General features: G+C 38.5%; 1 protein-coding gene across 3 annotated transcripts in view; it reads left to right on the forward strand.

Annotated features, from left to right (window-relative positions):
* CADPS2 (calcium dependent secretion activator 2) overlaps nt 1-14,574 on the forward strand; it is a 282,539-nt gene that overhangs the window by 90,104 nt on the left and 177,861 nt on the right. For all 3 annotated transcript variants that reach the window (XM_030238173.2, XM_050969712.1, XM_050969713.1), the window contains exon 3: nt 2,007-2,339. In XM_030238173.2, the coding sequence (XP_030094033.1) occupies nt 2,007-2,339 (333 nt within the window). The remainder of the gene's footprint in view (nt 1-2,006; nt 2,340-14,574) is intronic.

Genomic DNA, 14,574 nt, shown 5'->3' on the forward strand with positions numbered 1-14,574 from the left:
GTATTTTTTGGTTGTTTGGGGGTGGGGGTTTTCTGGTTTTTTTTGGTGGGGTGGGTTTTCTTTGTTTGGTTTGGTTTCATTTGTTTTGTTTTGTTTTGTTTTTACAAGACTGGCCCAGTTATATTGGCAATACAACAGTTTGTGTAATCTTGCATGAATATGAGATTTTGGGTGGGAAGTGTCTATAAATAGTCTTAATTTCTCACTGTATTCTGCATCTGCTTTCTCTCTTTGGTATGCAGGCTAATGTGATGGAAGATTAAATATTTTTTATGAACAGTGTAAAGTAGCTGAAATAAGTTTGAAGTAATCTTTTTTTACCAGTGGAGCTGTTAGAGGAATGAATCATTTGTAATTGCAGACTGTTAAAACAAGGCAAGACTTAATATCCTTGTACCTTTTTGTGTGAGTGCATTTTTTTGCTGAATGGAATTCCTGACTACTGTTTTGAAATGAGATTGGATATTTGTGTAGTCTTTTGAGGAAATTAATGTAAGCATTAGTTGACAGTAACTATGTTAGGTCCCATTATGGGTAAGAATTTAACCTTAGATGCTCATGTTTGCATAAAAGGAAATGTATCATGGTACACATAGAGCATAGCCTGTGATTAGCATATATTGGTGATGGATTTTTTTTAAATAATGTCTCTGGGCAAATACTTTTAGGTTTAATCTGCAGTATTTCTGTACAATATCAATTAGGATATCTGTTTAAAAGTACATTTTATGAGTAACTCCATTCTAAAATATGCTACAAGAGAACATGCATTGACAAGCATTAAAATTTTAGAATTAATTTTTCTTGCTTGCATCTGTGTATTCATCTGCTCAGCTTTTCAGCTCCTCTCTTACTCCATATTTTCTGAATTTTGAAAGTGAAGCACAGTAGGTTGGTTTAGGTTGGTTGTTAGGTACACCATCTTCTGACATGACCTGGAGTCAGAGCTATACTGTGCCATCATCTCCCATTCACAAAATCATACATGATTTCATAGCTCTTGGTGACTGTAATGACTGTGTGAAAATGCATGCTCAATTCCCAGTTCATATGTCTGACTGAAGAGAGCAGACAGAAAGGTGATGGTTCTGTTTCAGCTTTGTGGTTTCTCGTCTGTTCCTTGCATTTCAGCTGTGCTTGGCATGTTGGTGTGGCACCTAGACAGCTGAACCATGCAGAGTGGAGGGTCTTGATTCATCTCCCTCTTCTACAGAATCCAGGCAGTTCTTCCTGAGTTATCCTTTCAATGGCATGATGTAGTTTAGTCCCTGCCCAAGGCACCTTGTTTACACAGGTGGTTGTGCTGCACTGTGAGCTCTTTGTTGGTTGCATCTTGTAGAGAAACAGTTTTGTGAGACTTGGTACTATAAATGAGCTGTGTGCAGGTCACTTACAGTGTCTGGAAAGATTGACCTTGCCAAGGCCCTTCTAAGAGAAGAAATGAAAACAACCATTCTTGAACACTGGGAAGTTTTTACAGAATGCTGGAACTGATTCAATTAGTTTGTTGTTTTAATTTTACTTGTCATGTCTTCGAGTATGAGTAGTTGGGAGGGGCATTTTTATGTTGATTTTTGGTGACTTTATGTGGAGGATCCCATACTGTATCTCCAGTATTGTATCTACAGTAGTAGCTCTGTGTCTTTACGTCTGTCTTCTCAATTGTTCATGTTGATTGTGGTGTTTCTTTAGTTTTTTGGGAATTTTTTTGTTCTTGTTTGGCTGGTTTTTTCCTTTTTTCCTCCTGGATTTCTGTCTCATAGTGGGGTCAATTTTAAATTAGCTGCTGTTAATTCAGAGTTCATCCAGTCTAGCTATTTTAAGTTTATGCATAAATACTTGTAAAAAAACCCATAACAAACTGAATAACTCTCTCATATAAAGCCATCTTGTGTAGTAGCAAAATACTATCTTGTATACCCTTACAGAGGGGTCGTTTTGTATTTGTGTTCATGCCTAACTGGTTTTGTTTCTTTTTTTTTTCCCCTCTTCTTTTACTTTAAAAGGTATTTCTCAAGAGTGACCGGGTTGCAAGAATGGTCCACAGTGGAGGATGCTCTGCAAGTGACTTTAGAGATGTTTTCAAGAAAAACATAGAGAAGAGAGTCCGAAGTTTGCCGGAAATCGATGGATTAAGCAAAGAGACAGTGTTAAGTTCTTGGCTGGCCAAATACGATGCCATATACAGGGGAGAAGAGGACTTTTGCAAACAGCCAAATAGAATGGCCTTAAGTGCTGTATCAGAGCTGATTCTGAGCAAGGAACAGCTTTATGAAATGTTTCAGCAGATTCTAGGGATCAAAAAATTGGAACACCAGTTGATTTATAATGCCTGCCAAGTAAGTATTGGTGTCATTTGGTTTTGTTGTGTCCAGAATATCTCTCCTCTGCCAGCTGGTCCAGTGCTTCCTCCCTGTGTGTGGAATCATTCCATTTTAGGTACATTTCTGCAGTCCAAGGAGATGAGACTGCTCAGCAAGGAATCTTAGCATGATCTGATTGCTGCTGAGCAGCTGGATAAAGGGTATGCAGAGAGTGTGGTACTTATGCTGCAGGGGTCTCCTTTCAGAATGTCACAGCTCACACAGTTTGAGTGATTCTGAGGAATGTGCCATGATCTCTACATCTGCATACCCTCTGATAAATTACATATGCATGCACATATATTTCTGAGCCTGTGTGTCAGTCTTTAAAAGAAATTTGCTGCCATAAATAGATGACAGGTGATTCAGGCTCCTGTTGGACATCCAGTGTCTAGAAGATTTGAGTGTTAGAACTAAATGTGCTTAAATTCAAGCATCCTCTGCAAAGCTAATTTTCACATTTCTGCATTGTTGTTTTGTTGGATAAATGATTTTTCCTGTAAATTACTGAGGCCAAGACAGTCCATTCAACAGTCATATTTAGATTTATGTGTAAAAGCTCTTCCTAACCAGTAATATATTTGGTATGTAAAAGTATTTTATTAACCAGTATGTATAGTGATGGAAGTGTAAATTAACATTTACTTAAGGAGGAAAAACCTGAAGATGAGGAAGATATTTTTGCTAGTCTCACAACCAAGCAGCATAGATGAAGCATTTAAACTGAGACCATACAGCTTCTTACACTGTCTATAAAAATAGTCAACCAGATTACAGCTAAAATGTTTTTCGTATATTATATTGAGGGCTGGTTTGTAGTTATAGGCCATCTTTATAGGAATAAATTATATATGTTAGTGTAGCATGAAATCATGTATCTGTTACATGATTGAAAGATCTGCAGGATGTAATACTTCTGCTGCCTCAAATTATGAGCAGTGTTTTGAATTTAAAGAAATAGAAAGTGTTCCTTCTTTTTTTCCTATTGATCCCCTCTTTTTTCCTTTTGCCTCTAAATTATCAGGTAAATCACTAAACCTCTGGGATGTGTGGGTTGGTAATAGGATGAAGAAGCATTGACATCAAGGGGAATAATTCTGCTTAATTTTGGGAGGGTTTTATGTACAATAGAACATGGAGGCGTGGGAGGCAGTTTGGATAAGTCCTGCAGAGGTCATTCAGTCCAGCTTCCTGCTCAGAGCAGGGTCAGCTGTAGGACAGACTAGGTGTCTGAGGGCTGTGGATGGTCAAAATCTGCTGTTAGTCTGCATTGGGCTAGAGGAACACAAAAAAGTGTGACCTGCAGAACTTTGAACAATTAAAAAAGAAAATTGTTCCCTTAGTCTAGTAGTGATTTTGGTGATACATGCACTAGGTTATTGTGTCTGTATACTTGAAGGCCTCTTTGTTTTGGTTCATATCTGTATAAAATAGGAGGGACCAAAACTGTTTGGCAGTTATCAACAATTCTCTGTATAATTCTTGGTCCATAACCCGTGGAGAGACTGAAACATCCCTGTGGCTAATTTTTGTCTTCTAACATGGTAGAATTGTGAGCATGAAATGGCTGTCTTTTCTTATGTTTTACTTGCAAATTAAAGAGAAAATAACCTTATTGTGGGTAAGAAGGGGGAAAGATTGACCACCCTGACGTGTGCAGAGAGGACTCAATGGGATTAAGGGAAGGCACTTGTCTTGCTCTTCCTGCTTTTAGGGTCTGAAGTCTGTAAAATCTCCTGTGCAGGTCTCTGAAGTACAGAGTGTTTACCCTGCATTCATGTAAGTGTTGGAGGATGGGAAGTAATGAAAATCTGCTTCTTCAGGAGCAGATATATGAGCACCTATGTACTTCAAGCTGGAAAAAATGTAGAGGGAAAAGCTTCAAGACTATACCCTTGTTTGGGGTTCTAGCTTTCTTCAGATTTTAGTTTTCTGAGGCAAGGATGAGGTTACTTTGCTAAAGCAAAAACTTTCCTTGTGTACTCCAACAGAGTTGCTACCAACAACAATTTTCATATCCTGTTCCTGTGGCCCAGTCAAGCACATAATAGACCAAATTTATGAGGAGAAGTCTGTTGCAAAGAAAAAGACAACAATCATACCTAACCTTGCCAAGCGGTGCAGTGTAGACAGCAGCCAGTCTCTGATAATGTAATACCTTCTCTCCTTTGGTGAAATCCCTTATTTCTCATTCTGGTTTTAATAATATTTTAGTTTAGACTGTATCTTGTTCCTTTCTATTGGCAGTGCATTTATAGAAGTTGAGATGAAGTTAGGCTCTATTTTCAGTCAGCACCAGCAGTTTTCATTCTGCCCTAGAAGCCTCTATCTGTCTTTGTATGGAAATGCTCACTTTCATTTCCCTTTGCTGCTGCTGTTTAGAATACTAGAGACATGCAGATAATGATAATCAATAGTGTCTGGGAGCAGTGAGATAAGTCCAAGTCCAAATAGATGTTAAAATTGTATTTTTGATAGAGGTTTGATTAGTTTGGCTTCTAGCCTGTGCTTCTAGCAGAGAATCAGATATATGAAATTCTGTATATTTTCCAGCTCTGAGAAACAGCTGCCCTTAAAAGCAAATCTGTGCAGTTATAATTTGTGCTGAAAACTCTTTTTTCTTTCCCTCCTTTTTTATACCTTCCAGTCCTTTGGAAATAGGAAACAGAAAAATGTCTTACAATGTTGATGATAAGAGTAAATTATCCTGCTCCTACAGGGCTGCTAAGAGACAAGGGTGCTCTGTATAACTGTAGGAGGTATTGTCTGCCAGCCTCCTCCTTGTGACTTCCTCAGCATTTAGAACTTTTTATTGGATTTCAGTGGCTTCTGGTCCCCAGCCTGTTCTAAATGGAGCATTCCCTTCCACTCCTAAGCCATTGCTATCTTGGTATCTCAGCCCAGCAGACTGTTCTGCTGGGTGTGGGCTCCTGCCCATCCACGCTGGCTGTCATCCTCCATCCCTCGTGTGATAGCAGTGAGAACCAGTGTTCATTCAACCAGCAGAAAAACCTAACCAGAAATAAAGTGAATACTGATAGATCAGCTCTCTGACACTGTCAAACAGAGTCCACATAGCTATGAGAATTTAATGCATTTTCTTCAAAGAACTTTTTTCACAATCTTCTAGCATACACTAAATGCCTAAGCTCATACTTAGCTAGTGAGCATTGACAAGATGTTCACATTAGGATGTTGAAGACTTCTGTGATCTTGTTGACTTCACAATTTAGAGAATGGTCAGCAACTGCTGTTAACCACCCACATCTCTCTGAGATTAAAAGGTTCAATTTTGTAAATGTTAAGACTTTGACCTGATTTTTATTTACATTGTGTTGCCTCAAGCTGTGTTACATGATAAAGAAATGATAGTTATTTGGGACTTAATGAACTCCCTGACTTTTGTTTGAGGTGCTTGGTGAAACTCTTTCAATTACTTTGATTTACCGAGATCAAATATGACACTTTTTTCCTTTTTTTGTCTTGGGTGCCCAGAGGAGAGAACAATATTTTTCATGATGAAAGAATGCAAATTACATTCTGTTTTCTAACAAGCAATAAATAATTTTTAGTATAACGTAACAGTTTCTAAGAAGAATTATTTGCTAAGTGCTTTAGCCTTGACAGTTTTGGTAATCAGCCACAAACTAATTCTTTTGAAAACAGCTTTAGATGGTACTTTGCTACAAGATATAATTATCTGCTTAAAATACTTGTATTGTGTCTGATTCTTGATTATATTTAGCTTTTGTAAGATACAACTTTTTGTCTAAGTGTCTAATATTGAGAATGATGGATGATATTCTCTATTCCATAATAAATATTTTTAATTCTAAGAGTAGTTTCTGTCAAGAATTTCTTCTGACTGAAGTCTGCCTTTAGTGCTACAATTGCAGTCTTTCACCCAGCACTTTTCTGAAGTCCAGTTAATAATGTAGTTTTGGAAATAAGTCAGATTAAGGGCAGTTTAATTTGCAGCAAGGACTTTGTGACTTTTGCATGTTTTTAGTTCTGATCCTTTCCTTGGTAAAATGGTGAGAAATAGTAGAGTTATTTCACAGATCACAGAATTTCCCATACTTCTGGGTATTTTCTGTAGAAACTTTAATACCCTTTATGAGTTATGAGGACAAGTGTGAGTTTATGAAGCACAAAGATTAATGGTATCTCTGTACAGAAAGTTTCAGTGTAGTGTTGGTTATCTTCTTCTTGGAGTAGTTAAACAGGTACTAAGATTCAGTTTAGTTTTTAGACCAAAATTTAAACAGAATCATTAATTCTTTAAGTTGAGACCTGGCACAGGAAAAAAATGGTTTGGGCTGTATATTCTAGAACACATAAACAGATATATCTGAAGGGGTTTTAGTAACAGACCAGAGCTTCTCTTAAGCCATTGTATTTCTGGTGGTCACCAAGGACTGTCATTCCTTACTTCATGCACAGTTTTACCTTTTCACAAAGTAACCTGTGAAAAAGATTGGCAAAGTCCATTGCTGTATTTTCAAGGTAACATCAGGTCTTAGCTAAGACATCCACTGATGTCTTAAACATCCCACAGAGCTCAAAATGTCCTTTCACCTTGCCCAAGATATTCTTATTGCCCTTTAAAAAAACAAATCCCATACCACAGTCTTGTTCTCATCACCTGCTTTATATGGGAGATCTGCTACTTTCTGGCCTTACCTGCCAAGAGTTTTCTGCTGGGTGGCTGATGCACAGCTCCAGCATGGGGAAGAGGTTTTTGCTGTCTGGATAAAAGACATTTTTGCAGACAGTGCAGAGTGGATGCAGACAGGGCAGGAGTGAGGGTAGAAGCTGTCAGGCCTCTTGGTGGTCAGAAAGGACTGCAGTGGTATGAGAGATATCTGGGAAGAAGAAAATCAGTGATTTTGTGGGAATGTGGGAGGCTGTTGTAGAGTTACACTTAGTATTCAAGTGTTGACTGGATTTTGGAATGCTAAATGTGAGGCTAGAAAGTTGTCATGGGATAATAGTCATGTCCTTCCTTACAGAACAGGTCAGTCCTTTAAAATTGTCCTATGTGTCAACCTGAAAAGTGTTTCATGCCTTTTATAGCAGAAAAATTCAAATAACCACACTTCAGGCTTATTCACACATCTGCATTTAGTTTCTAGTACCTGTAAATGCCAGAATAGATCTTCCTTCATGCTGTCCTCCCAAAAAAAAGAAGTTTGCTTTTTGATTGATTTTACCCTCTTCAAGGGGAAGAAAGATCTGCCACTGCCTGTTCTTGAGCAGAATAATTCAAACAAAATATTTCAATGAAGAAATAAACTTTCATTTCCTACAGGATTTTGGATATTGCTTTTTATTCATGAGATGTCACTCTTGATTACATGCATATAGGATTTTAATATGAAGTTATTTCTGTAGTTATATTTTCTTAATGAGGTACTTCATTGGTACTGTGCTTTTGTTCAAAGGTTTGGAAAGGTTTTGCTCAAGACAAAAAAATTCAGTGCTTTGGGAAATGGTGCTGCAACCTCAACTTTTCCTCCCCAGATTACTTCTGTAGTCCTCTTGTGAGAAATTCAGAGCTAAAATGAATGGTGTTTGTGAGAAATTCAGAGCTAAAATGAATGGTGTTTGGATTTTCAACTTAATAGCATGAGTTCTGAAGAAAAAGGAAGTCCTGTAACCCCAGGTGCTTCAGTTCTGTTAGCATGCAGTGATGTTATTTAAATTGGCTGGAGAGAGAGTGTTTTAGCTCCTGTAAACAAATTTTTTTTCTATAATGACAGAGTTTACTTTGGGAAAAAAACTCTCTGATTGGCCCAAAGGTTGTTGATTCATTCTCATTTACTCTAATGATAGAAGAGTGATGGAAAGAATATTAAAACATTCTCAGAAAAACAAGTTACCTTTTTACCATGCTTAACTATCTGACTCTGAACAATGTTTAGAAGCCATGCAAGCTACATAATGAAATACTTTGAATTATTTTTGTTTGTAGCTAAAGCAGTACTGGGAAAATACCAGGGAGAAATGGTATGTTGGCAGCATTAATACATTTCTCAGTATTTGATGTATTGCAGTATCCTTCATATGCAGCTATTGCATGAGGAAAATTGGCTTTGACATACACATTTAAAAGAAAAACAAGTGGATCTTCTGAAAACCATGAAACTATGCAAAGCTTTATTTTTCCAGTATAAGCATTAGGAAAAAACTCTGAAGGATAGTTTTTGCACTTTTAATTTAAGATGAAATTTACATGAGGATTTTTCTGTCATAGAGCTCTTTATGCATATGTGGCTTCTGTTTTGCATCTGCATGAGGGAGTTGGACATTTAGGGTCTCTAGGAGACTGAGAGAGTATCAACACTCATAGACTAGTGGATTTACTGGTGGATTTACAGGTGGATTTATTTGTGTTTTCTGAGTTGGCATCCTCATTGTCCTGTTCTGTGCATCACCTCTGTTGTCATGAGAGGCCTGGCTGGGAATCAGCAGGGAGAAGCTGAGAATCCATCACCCATCTACCCTGCTCTGTCTTATGCCTTCTCTGAGGATGGAAATCATGGACACTGGGATTTTGGCTGCAGATCTTTCTTTCAAGCTGCTTTATTTTCTAAGACTGTCTTTGGCATCCAGTGAGTGAAGGAACAGCAGTAGAATGGCTGTGTTAGCACAAAGAAATAGGGAAGTTGTTCTGGACTTTATAAAAGGAGATCCTCTAAGCTTTTAATTTTACCTTGCCAGTGTCTCTTCTCCTAAATACTCTTTTGGAGCTTTAATGAGGTAATTAATGGTGTTTTGACATTCACTTGAGTTCTAGATCCAAGGGAGTTAAGCTTGCCTGAACACTCAAAGCCAAATATATCCGGCATTTAACTTGCACTTACATTAAAATCACCTGTGCATTTGACTCATCATGTTTTATATTACCAGATGAGAATAAAATTTGTCTACTTAAGTATTAAGGAATAAAAATAAATCTTTTCTACCAAAGGCTGTTGTATTATTAATTTATTTTTTAATCTTTTTTAAAGAGAGATTCTGTGTTTTCAGGTAGGTGAATACAGAACAAATCATTTTTACAGCCACATTTCCAGACTGATGATTAAGTTTATTAATGTGTCTGACTGCTAGCTTATATGTGCATTTGAATGAATCCCTGTGAGCAAGCTGAGTAAGTTAATGACCCTTAGCACGAGTGTGATACCTGTTCTTCTTATGGCATGATAGTATTTTAGATTTTGTCTTTATCAATTTGAAGTAAAGAAGTTTTGCTTAGACAATCACTTGTTTCTCTGCAGCATTTTTCATCCTGAGGTGTCTTCAGCAGCCACTGTGAGGCTACTCCTGTGGAAAAGCCACAGGAGAAGAATGACCCTGTTTCTGTATCTCTCTGGCTCACTGGTAGTGAATTTTTTGTTCTGAAGTTCAGCTGCTTTTTTCCCCTCATTTTTTGAGTTTTTGAGGGAGAACCTTCTTAGCTCTTCCTTCTTGAGAGGAAGTTTCTTTACAAAATAACTTCTAGGACAAGATCCTTAGGGATTCCTGCACCCCAGTCAAAATATGTATCTATCATATATATATATATATATATATATATATATATATATGATAGATACATATTTTGACCAAACCCATTATCAGGATAAACTTCTTTATGTTGAGAGTGGCAGACCATCTGAAAAGGCTGCTCAGGGAGGTCCCATCTGGACATGTTCAGTTTGACCCTGCCTTGGCAGGGAGGCTGGACTAGATGTATTACAGAGGTCCCCTCCAACCCCTCCTATTCTGTGATTCTGTGATATTTTAAATAGAAATGTTACAGCACCTCCAAAATACAGGATGGACTGCCCTGTGCAAGAGTAATTTGTTTATGTAAAACAGCTGAGAAATCTACAGCTCTCTTTGAATGAGGAATAATTCATGTGTTTATTTTTCTCCTCTAGGAGGGTTTTTCTGTGCCTGTCCTAAAAATGAGAGAGCTGCCAGGACACCTTTTCAGCTGTCTCCTCTGCTGAGGCTGTCCTGATCTGTAGGATCTAATCTCTCAATCTCTAAGCTTTCAGGCTGTCCATCCCAGATACCTTCTCACCTTGAAAGCAGATTGATTCTCACCATCACGCAGGGAGATGCTGCTTGTCCTTTCATTTATTCAGGGAGATGCTGCTTGTCCTTTCATTTATTCCCATACTTTGTATTACAAGCCTCAAGGGTAGTTGTTCAGATTCAGTCTAGTGTCTGTGCCAAAACTGTCTGATTTGTGATCAGATGTTCATAATGTCCAACTTCTGAAATGTTTACAAGGATGTGCCTGTTTCTCTCTCTAGGTCTTCTGTAGGTAGGTGAATTATGTTCATTTTAGTGCTATAGACATTATATAAAAATTCTCAGGTCAGCTAAAATTACCTTGGTCAGTAACATGAGTAGATATGGGGTAAAAAAAAGTAACCCTCAGACTCAAAGTTTACAGCCTACTGAGAAAGCATAAGAGAAGAGTAAAAATAGGATTCATCTGTACTTTTTCCTTATAGGAATCTGTTTCTTGAGATAATGAATAAATAAATTGACTTCCAGACATTTTAGCTTCAGACAGGAAAATTCTGTAATAATATTGAGGCTATATATTTAGTTGAAATGTCAACTTCTAGCTGATGTTAAAAGGAGGTGTTATATGGTAAGCACTCTGGGGCTATGGCAGGGGAAATACCCCTTGCAAATGATGAAAGGGAAGAGTCACTTCTGCCATCACCTCTGAACAAGCTGTCTTCCTATCTGGTCATGCAGTGCCAAGGTTGTTTTTAATGTAGGAACACTAAACTTCCTGTAAATGGAAAATAGTACTGAGCCATGCCTGAGAGAGCTTCCAAGGTATACACAATTTCTGGGGAAGCTTTGTTTTATTCCTAGGAGCACTGTAAACTCATGTTCCAGTCAATCTGGCACAGTCTTCTCACTGTACTGTGTCTTTTCTCAGGGGGCTGGAGACAGCAGAATCTTGCCTGTAACACCTCTGTCTCCTTTGGGAAGCTTTACTGAATGATATTCCATGTTTACCATACTGGAGTACTTTGCCTTAAAGATGGATAGCAGACTTTCTGTGAAAACTGGTGTTTACACACGTTTGGTGTTAGCAATCTCCCATGTTTCCAGGAGAATAGAAGCTGGAAGTTAATAACTTCTAGCAGCAGGAAAAACTTTCCTGTCTCTCTGCAGTTGTTCTAGAAAATTGGTTCAGGACCCTGGCTGCAGAAGTGCATGAGTAAGTTCTGTTGAGGAAAGAGTACATGTTGGACACTTCAGGTCATGGGGTGGGATCAGAAAAAATACAAAGCAAAGTGTTGTTGGTTGAGTTCACCCTGTTCTGGACAAAGGCTCCTATCTGCTGGCCAAACCTTTATACTTGCTTCTGGCCTGCATCTGAGAGGGTTCCAAGATTCCCAAGGCCCTTTTAGCCTTCCAGCAACTGCCCCTTAATCTGTGCGAGCATCGGGGACATGACCTTGACATCAGAGGTGACTGGAAGACTCTGACAGCAAAGATGGCCCAGGATGACACATGCAATGTGGCAAGAAAGCAAAGACATGATTGTGGACAGGATTGCTAAGCTAACATGGAGGATTTTAAACTAGACTGATGAGCCCTAAACTGTTGTCTTTTGGGCCTCACTCCACAGGTCAGAACCTTTATAGATAACAAAGTCAAATTCTCATGGTGCAACACAAATCTGAAGTTTGCCTTTTTCATACAATGACCTCTGGATTCAATCTATTCAGTCCTTACTCAACTATTTGGGATTTTTTATTTTGTGGATAGGTATCTATACATCCCACCAGCACTGACCCCTAGAAACAGGTGGAAATACAGAACGTTCTCCAGCTTATGCTATAGAATGGAACAGAAAGAGGGGGAATTGGATTCCATTTCTGCTATCATCTAGCTTCTCCACATCATATTTACAGAAAGTTGTCAGCTTGAAGTCTGTCTAATAAAGTCAGCAATATTTAATTATTTGGAAAAAACATTGACATGACATTCAAGGTGCTTTTGCTTACTTTATGCAATTCTCATTAACATTTATTGCCCTAATTGAATACATTCCCTTTGGTGTCAGCACCCCAAAGAAATTCTTACCAGTGATTAGTAAGGCAAGAAAGCATTTTGCATTATATTTTTGGAGAGTGAGTAGGGTAAGCAGAAGGAGAAGGGATTTCCTTATGAAGCAAGGATGACTTGAGGAAAATAGAAAACACTGTGAGCCACTTTAGGACATAAATATGCATATACCAACAAGGTTTGCATGCTAATCTTTTGGTTGTCTTGGATATGGTAATCTCTGTGCAGGTGGTGGGAGAGGAGGAGGGTGGAATACTTTTTCTAAGGAGGATCAGGACATGAGTCATAACTCATTTAAGGCCCATCACTTCCTGCCTAGGGTGGGTGTGGGAGGGTATTCCCTAGGCAGAACCTGAGACTAAGTTGTGTTTAAGGTGACAGCCAGTATCTATTTCAGCAGGGTCTGGGGGAAGGTGAGAGAGAGAATAACAACGCCCATTTCTTTGATCCTCTTACTCACCAGAGATTACCAGTGCAGCTGGGACTTCCACAGTGTTCATGGTAGGCGTGCAGATAACTGCTTGAGCACTTTAAATAACTCTGGGGGCTTTTCCATCTCTCCATTGAATACCTAGGCATCCTACGTTTCTGACTTAAAAGATACTTTCTTTAGATGGTTCAATAGGCTCTGCAAATAGCTCTGAAGCTTTTTGCTCTGCCTAGGTGTAGGAAGAACACTCATACAAATAAGACAAAGACTTGAGTGAAAAAAAAAAGTAAAATTTAAGCTATTTTGTGTGTGGATATTCATAATTTTGGTGGCAAAGTTGGGGTGGAAGGCATTTTCATAGTTAGCAACAACTGAAGAGTTTGACCTGTACAGTGTGGAAGACAGCACTGTGATGAGTGTGAAAGGTCTGTCTTAATGGTATCCCTGAACTCCAATAAGCAGATGTGAAAACCAAGATATAGTTAGATTAAAAATGTTTACAGCATGGTATATTACAGACTTATTTTACATTTCTATTAAGAAAAAAATGATGTTTTGAATCCATGTCCTAGATTTATCTGAAGGATGTGTTCTTAGTGTTTATTGTGACTAAATCTGTTAATAGTAAGAGCTTGTCATTATTATCCTTCCTTCTGTCACAGCATAATGTGCTTTCCTTGTGTTTTCATCCTGTCTAGCAGTGGTGGCCAAACTTTGTCGTTTCAGCCAGTAAGAAGGGCAAACCTGGGTTTTGTCAACTGATCTCTTGCATTGCAAATGCCAGGAGAAAGAGAGGCAGAAAATTCATTTGTTTTCAGTGGCCCTTCTGACCTGTGCTGACATATTTTTTCTCCTCTCTAATACCCTACTGATTCAGTAATTTGAATCCTAACGTGATTCTAATTGCATCTAATTGTGCAGTTTAATATTTATATTTGTTATATTAAAAACAGTGCTGCTCTAGACACCCAGTGGTCTGACTCCTCATCAGCCCATGACACTTTTTTTCTGAATGACAAACTCTGTGGTAAACATCCAAGTCTAAGTAGCAGTATTCTTATGGTACAGTCTTGATGTTTTCAAAGGAGGTTTTGGATAAAGGTTTCTTATGTTTTCCTTCTGATTGGTTCTTGTGAAGTTTAAGCGTTTTTTCTATCTGGTTCACTCCTGTTTAGGAGAATTGTTGCATGTTTATTCAATATATTGTGTCCTGGAAAAGGCAGTGTAAGAGAAATCTCTGACTTCACAGAGGAGATAAAAATGTTTTGTCTACTCTGATGTTGCTTGAGCTGCAGGGAGGCCCAGGAGGATCTCACAAAGACAAGATGTGATTTCATGTAGCTCTAATGTAGCTAAGCTAAGGTGCTGCATCAGAGGAAGAAGAAACCAGTGCATGTCCAGAAGATGCTGACTGAGCATGGGCAATTGCAACTCAGAAAGGCACTTTGGTTTCCCTGTGGTGAAATCATTAGTTCTTTATACCACAGTGCCATCATTTTCCTGCTGTATATAACCTTATGCCTTTACATCCAGCATTGTGTGCAGCTTTTTTCACCCTCTCTGAAGGATATAGGGGAGGTCAGTGAGGACTGGAGTTTGGCACTGAAAATCATGGAACAGCAGCCTTTTGCAGAGAGACTGAGAAGGCTGAAACACTTCAGTCTGCAGCTGAGAAGGTTGACAGGGAGG

This window comes from Serinus canaria, chromosome 1A (assembly GCF_022539315.1).
Source record: "Serinus canaria isolate serCan28SL12 chromosome 1A, serCan2020, whole genome shotgun sequence".
Classification (NCBI taxonomy): Eukaryota; Metazoa; Chordata; class Aves; order Passeriformes; family Fringillidae; genus Serinus; species Serinus canaria.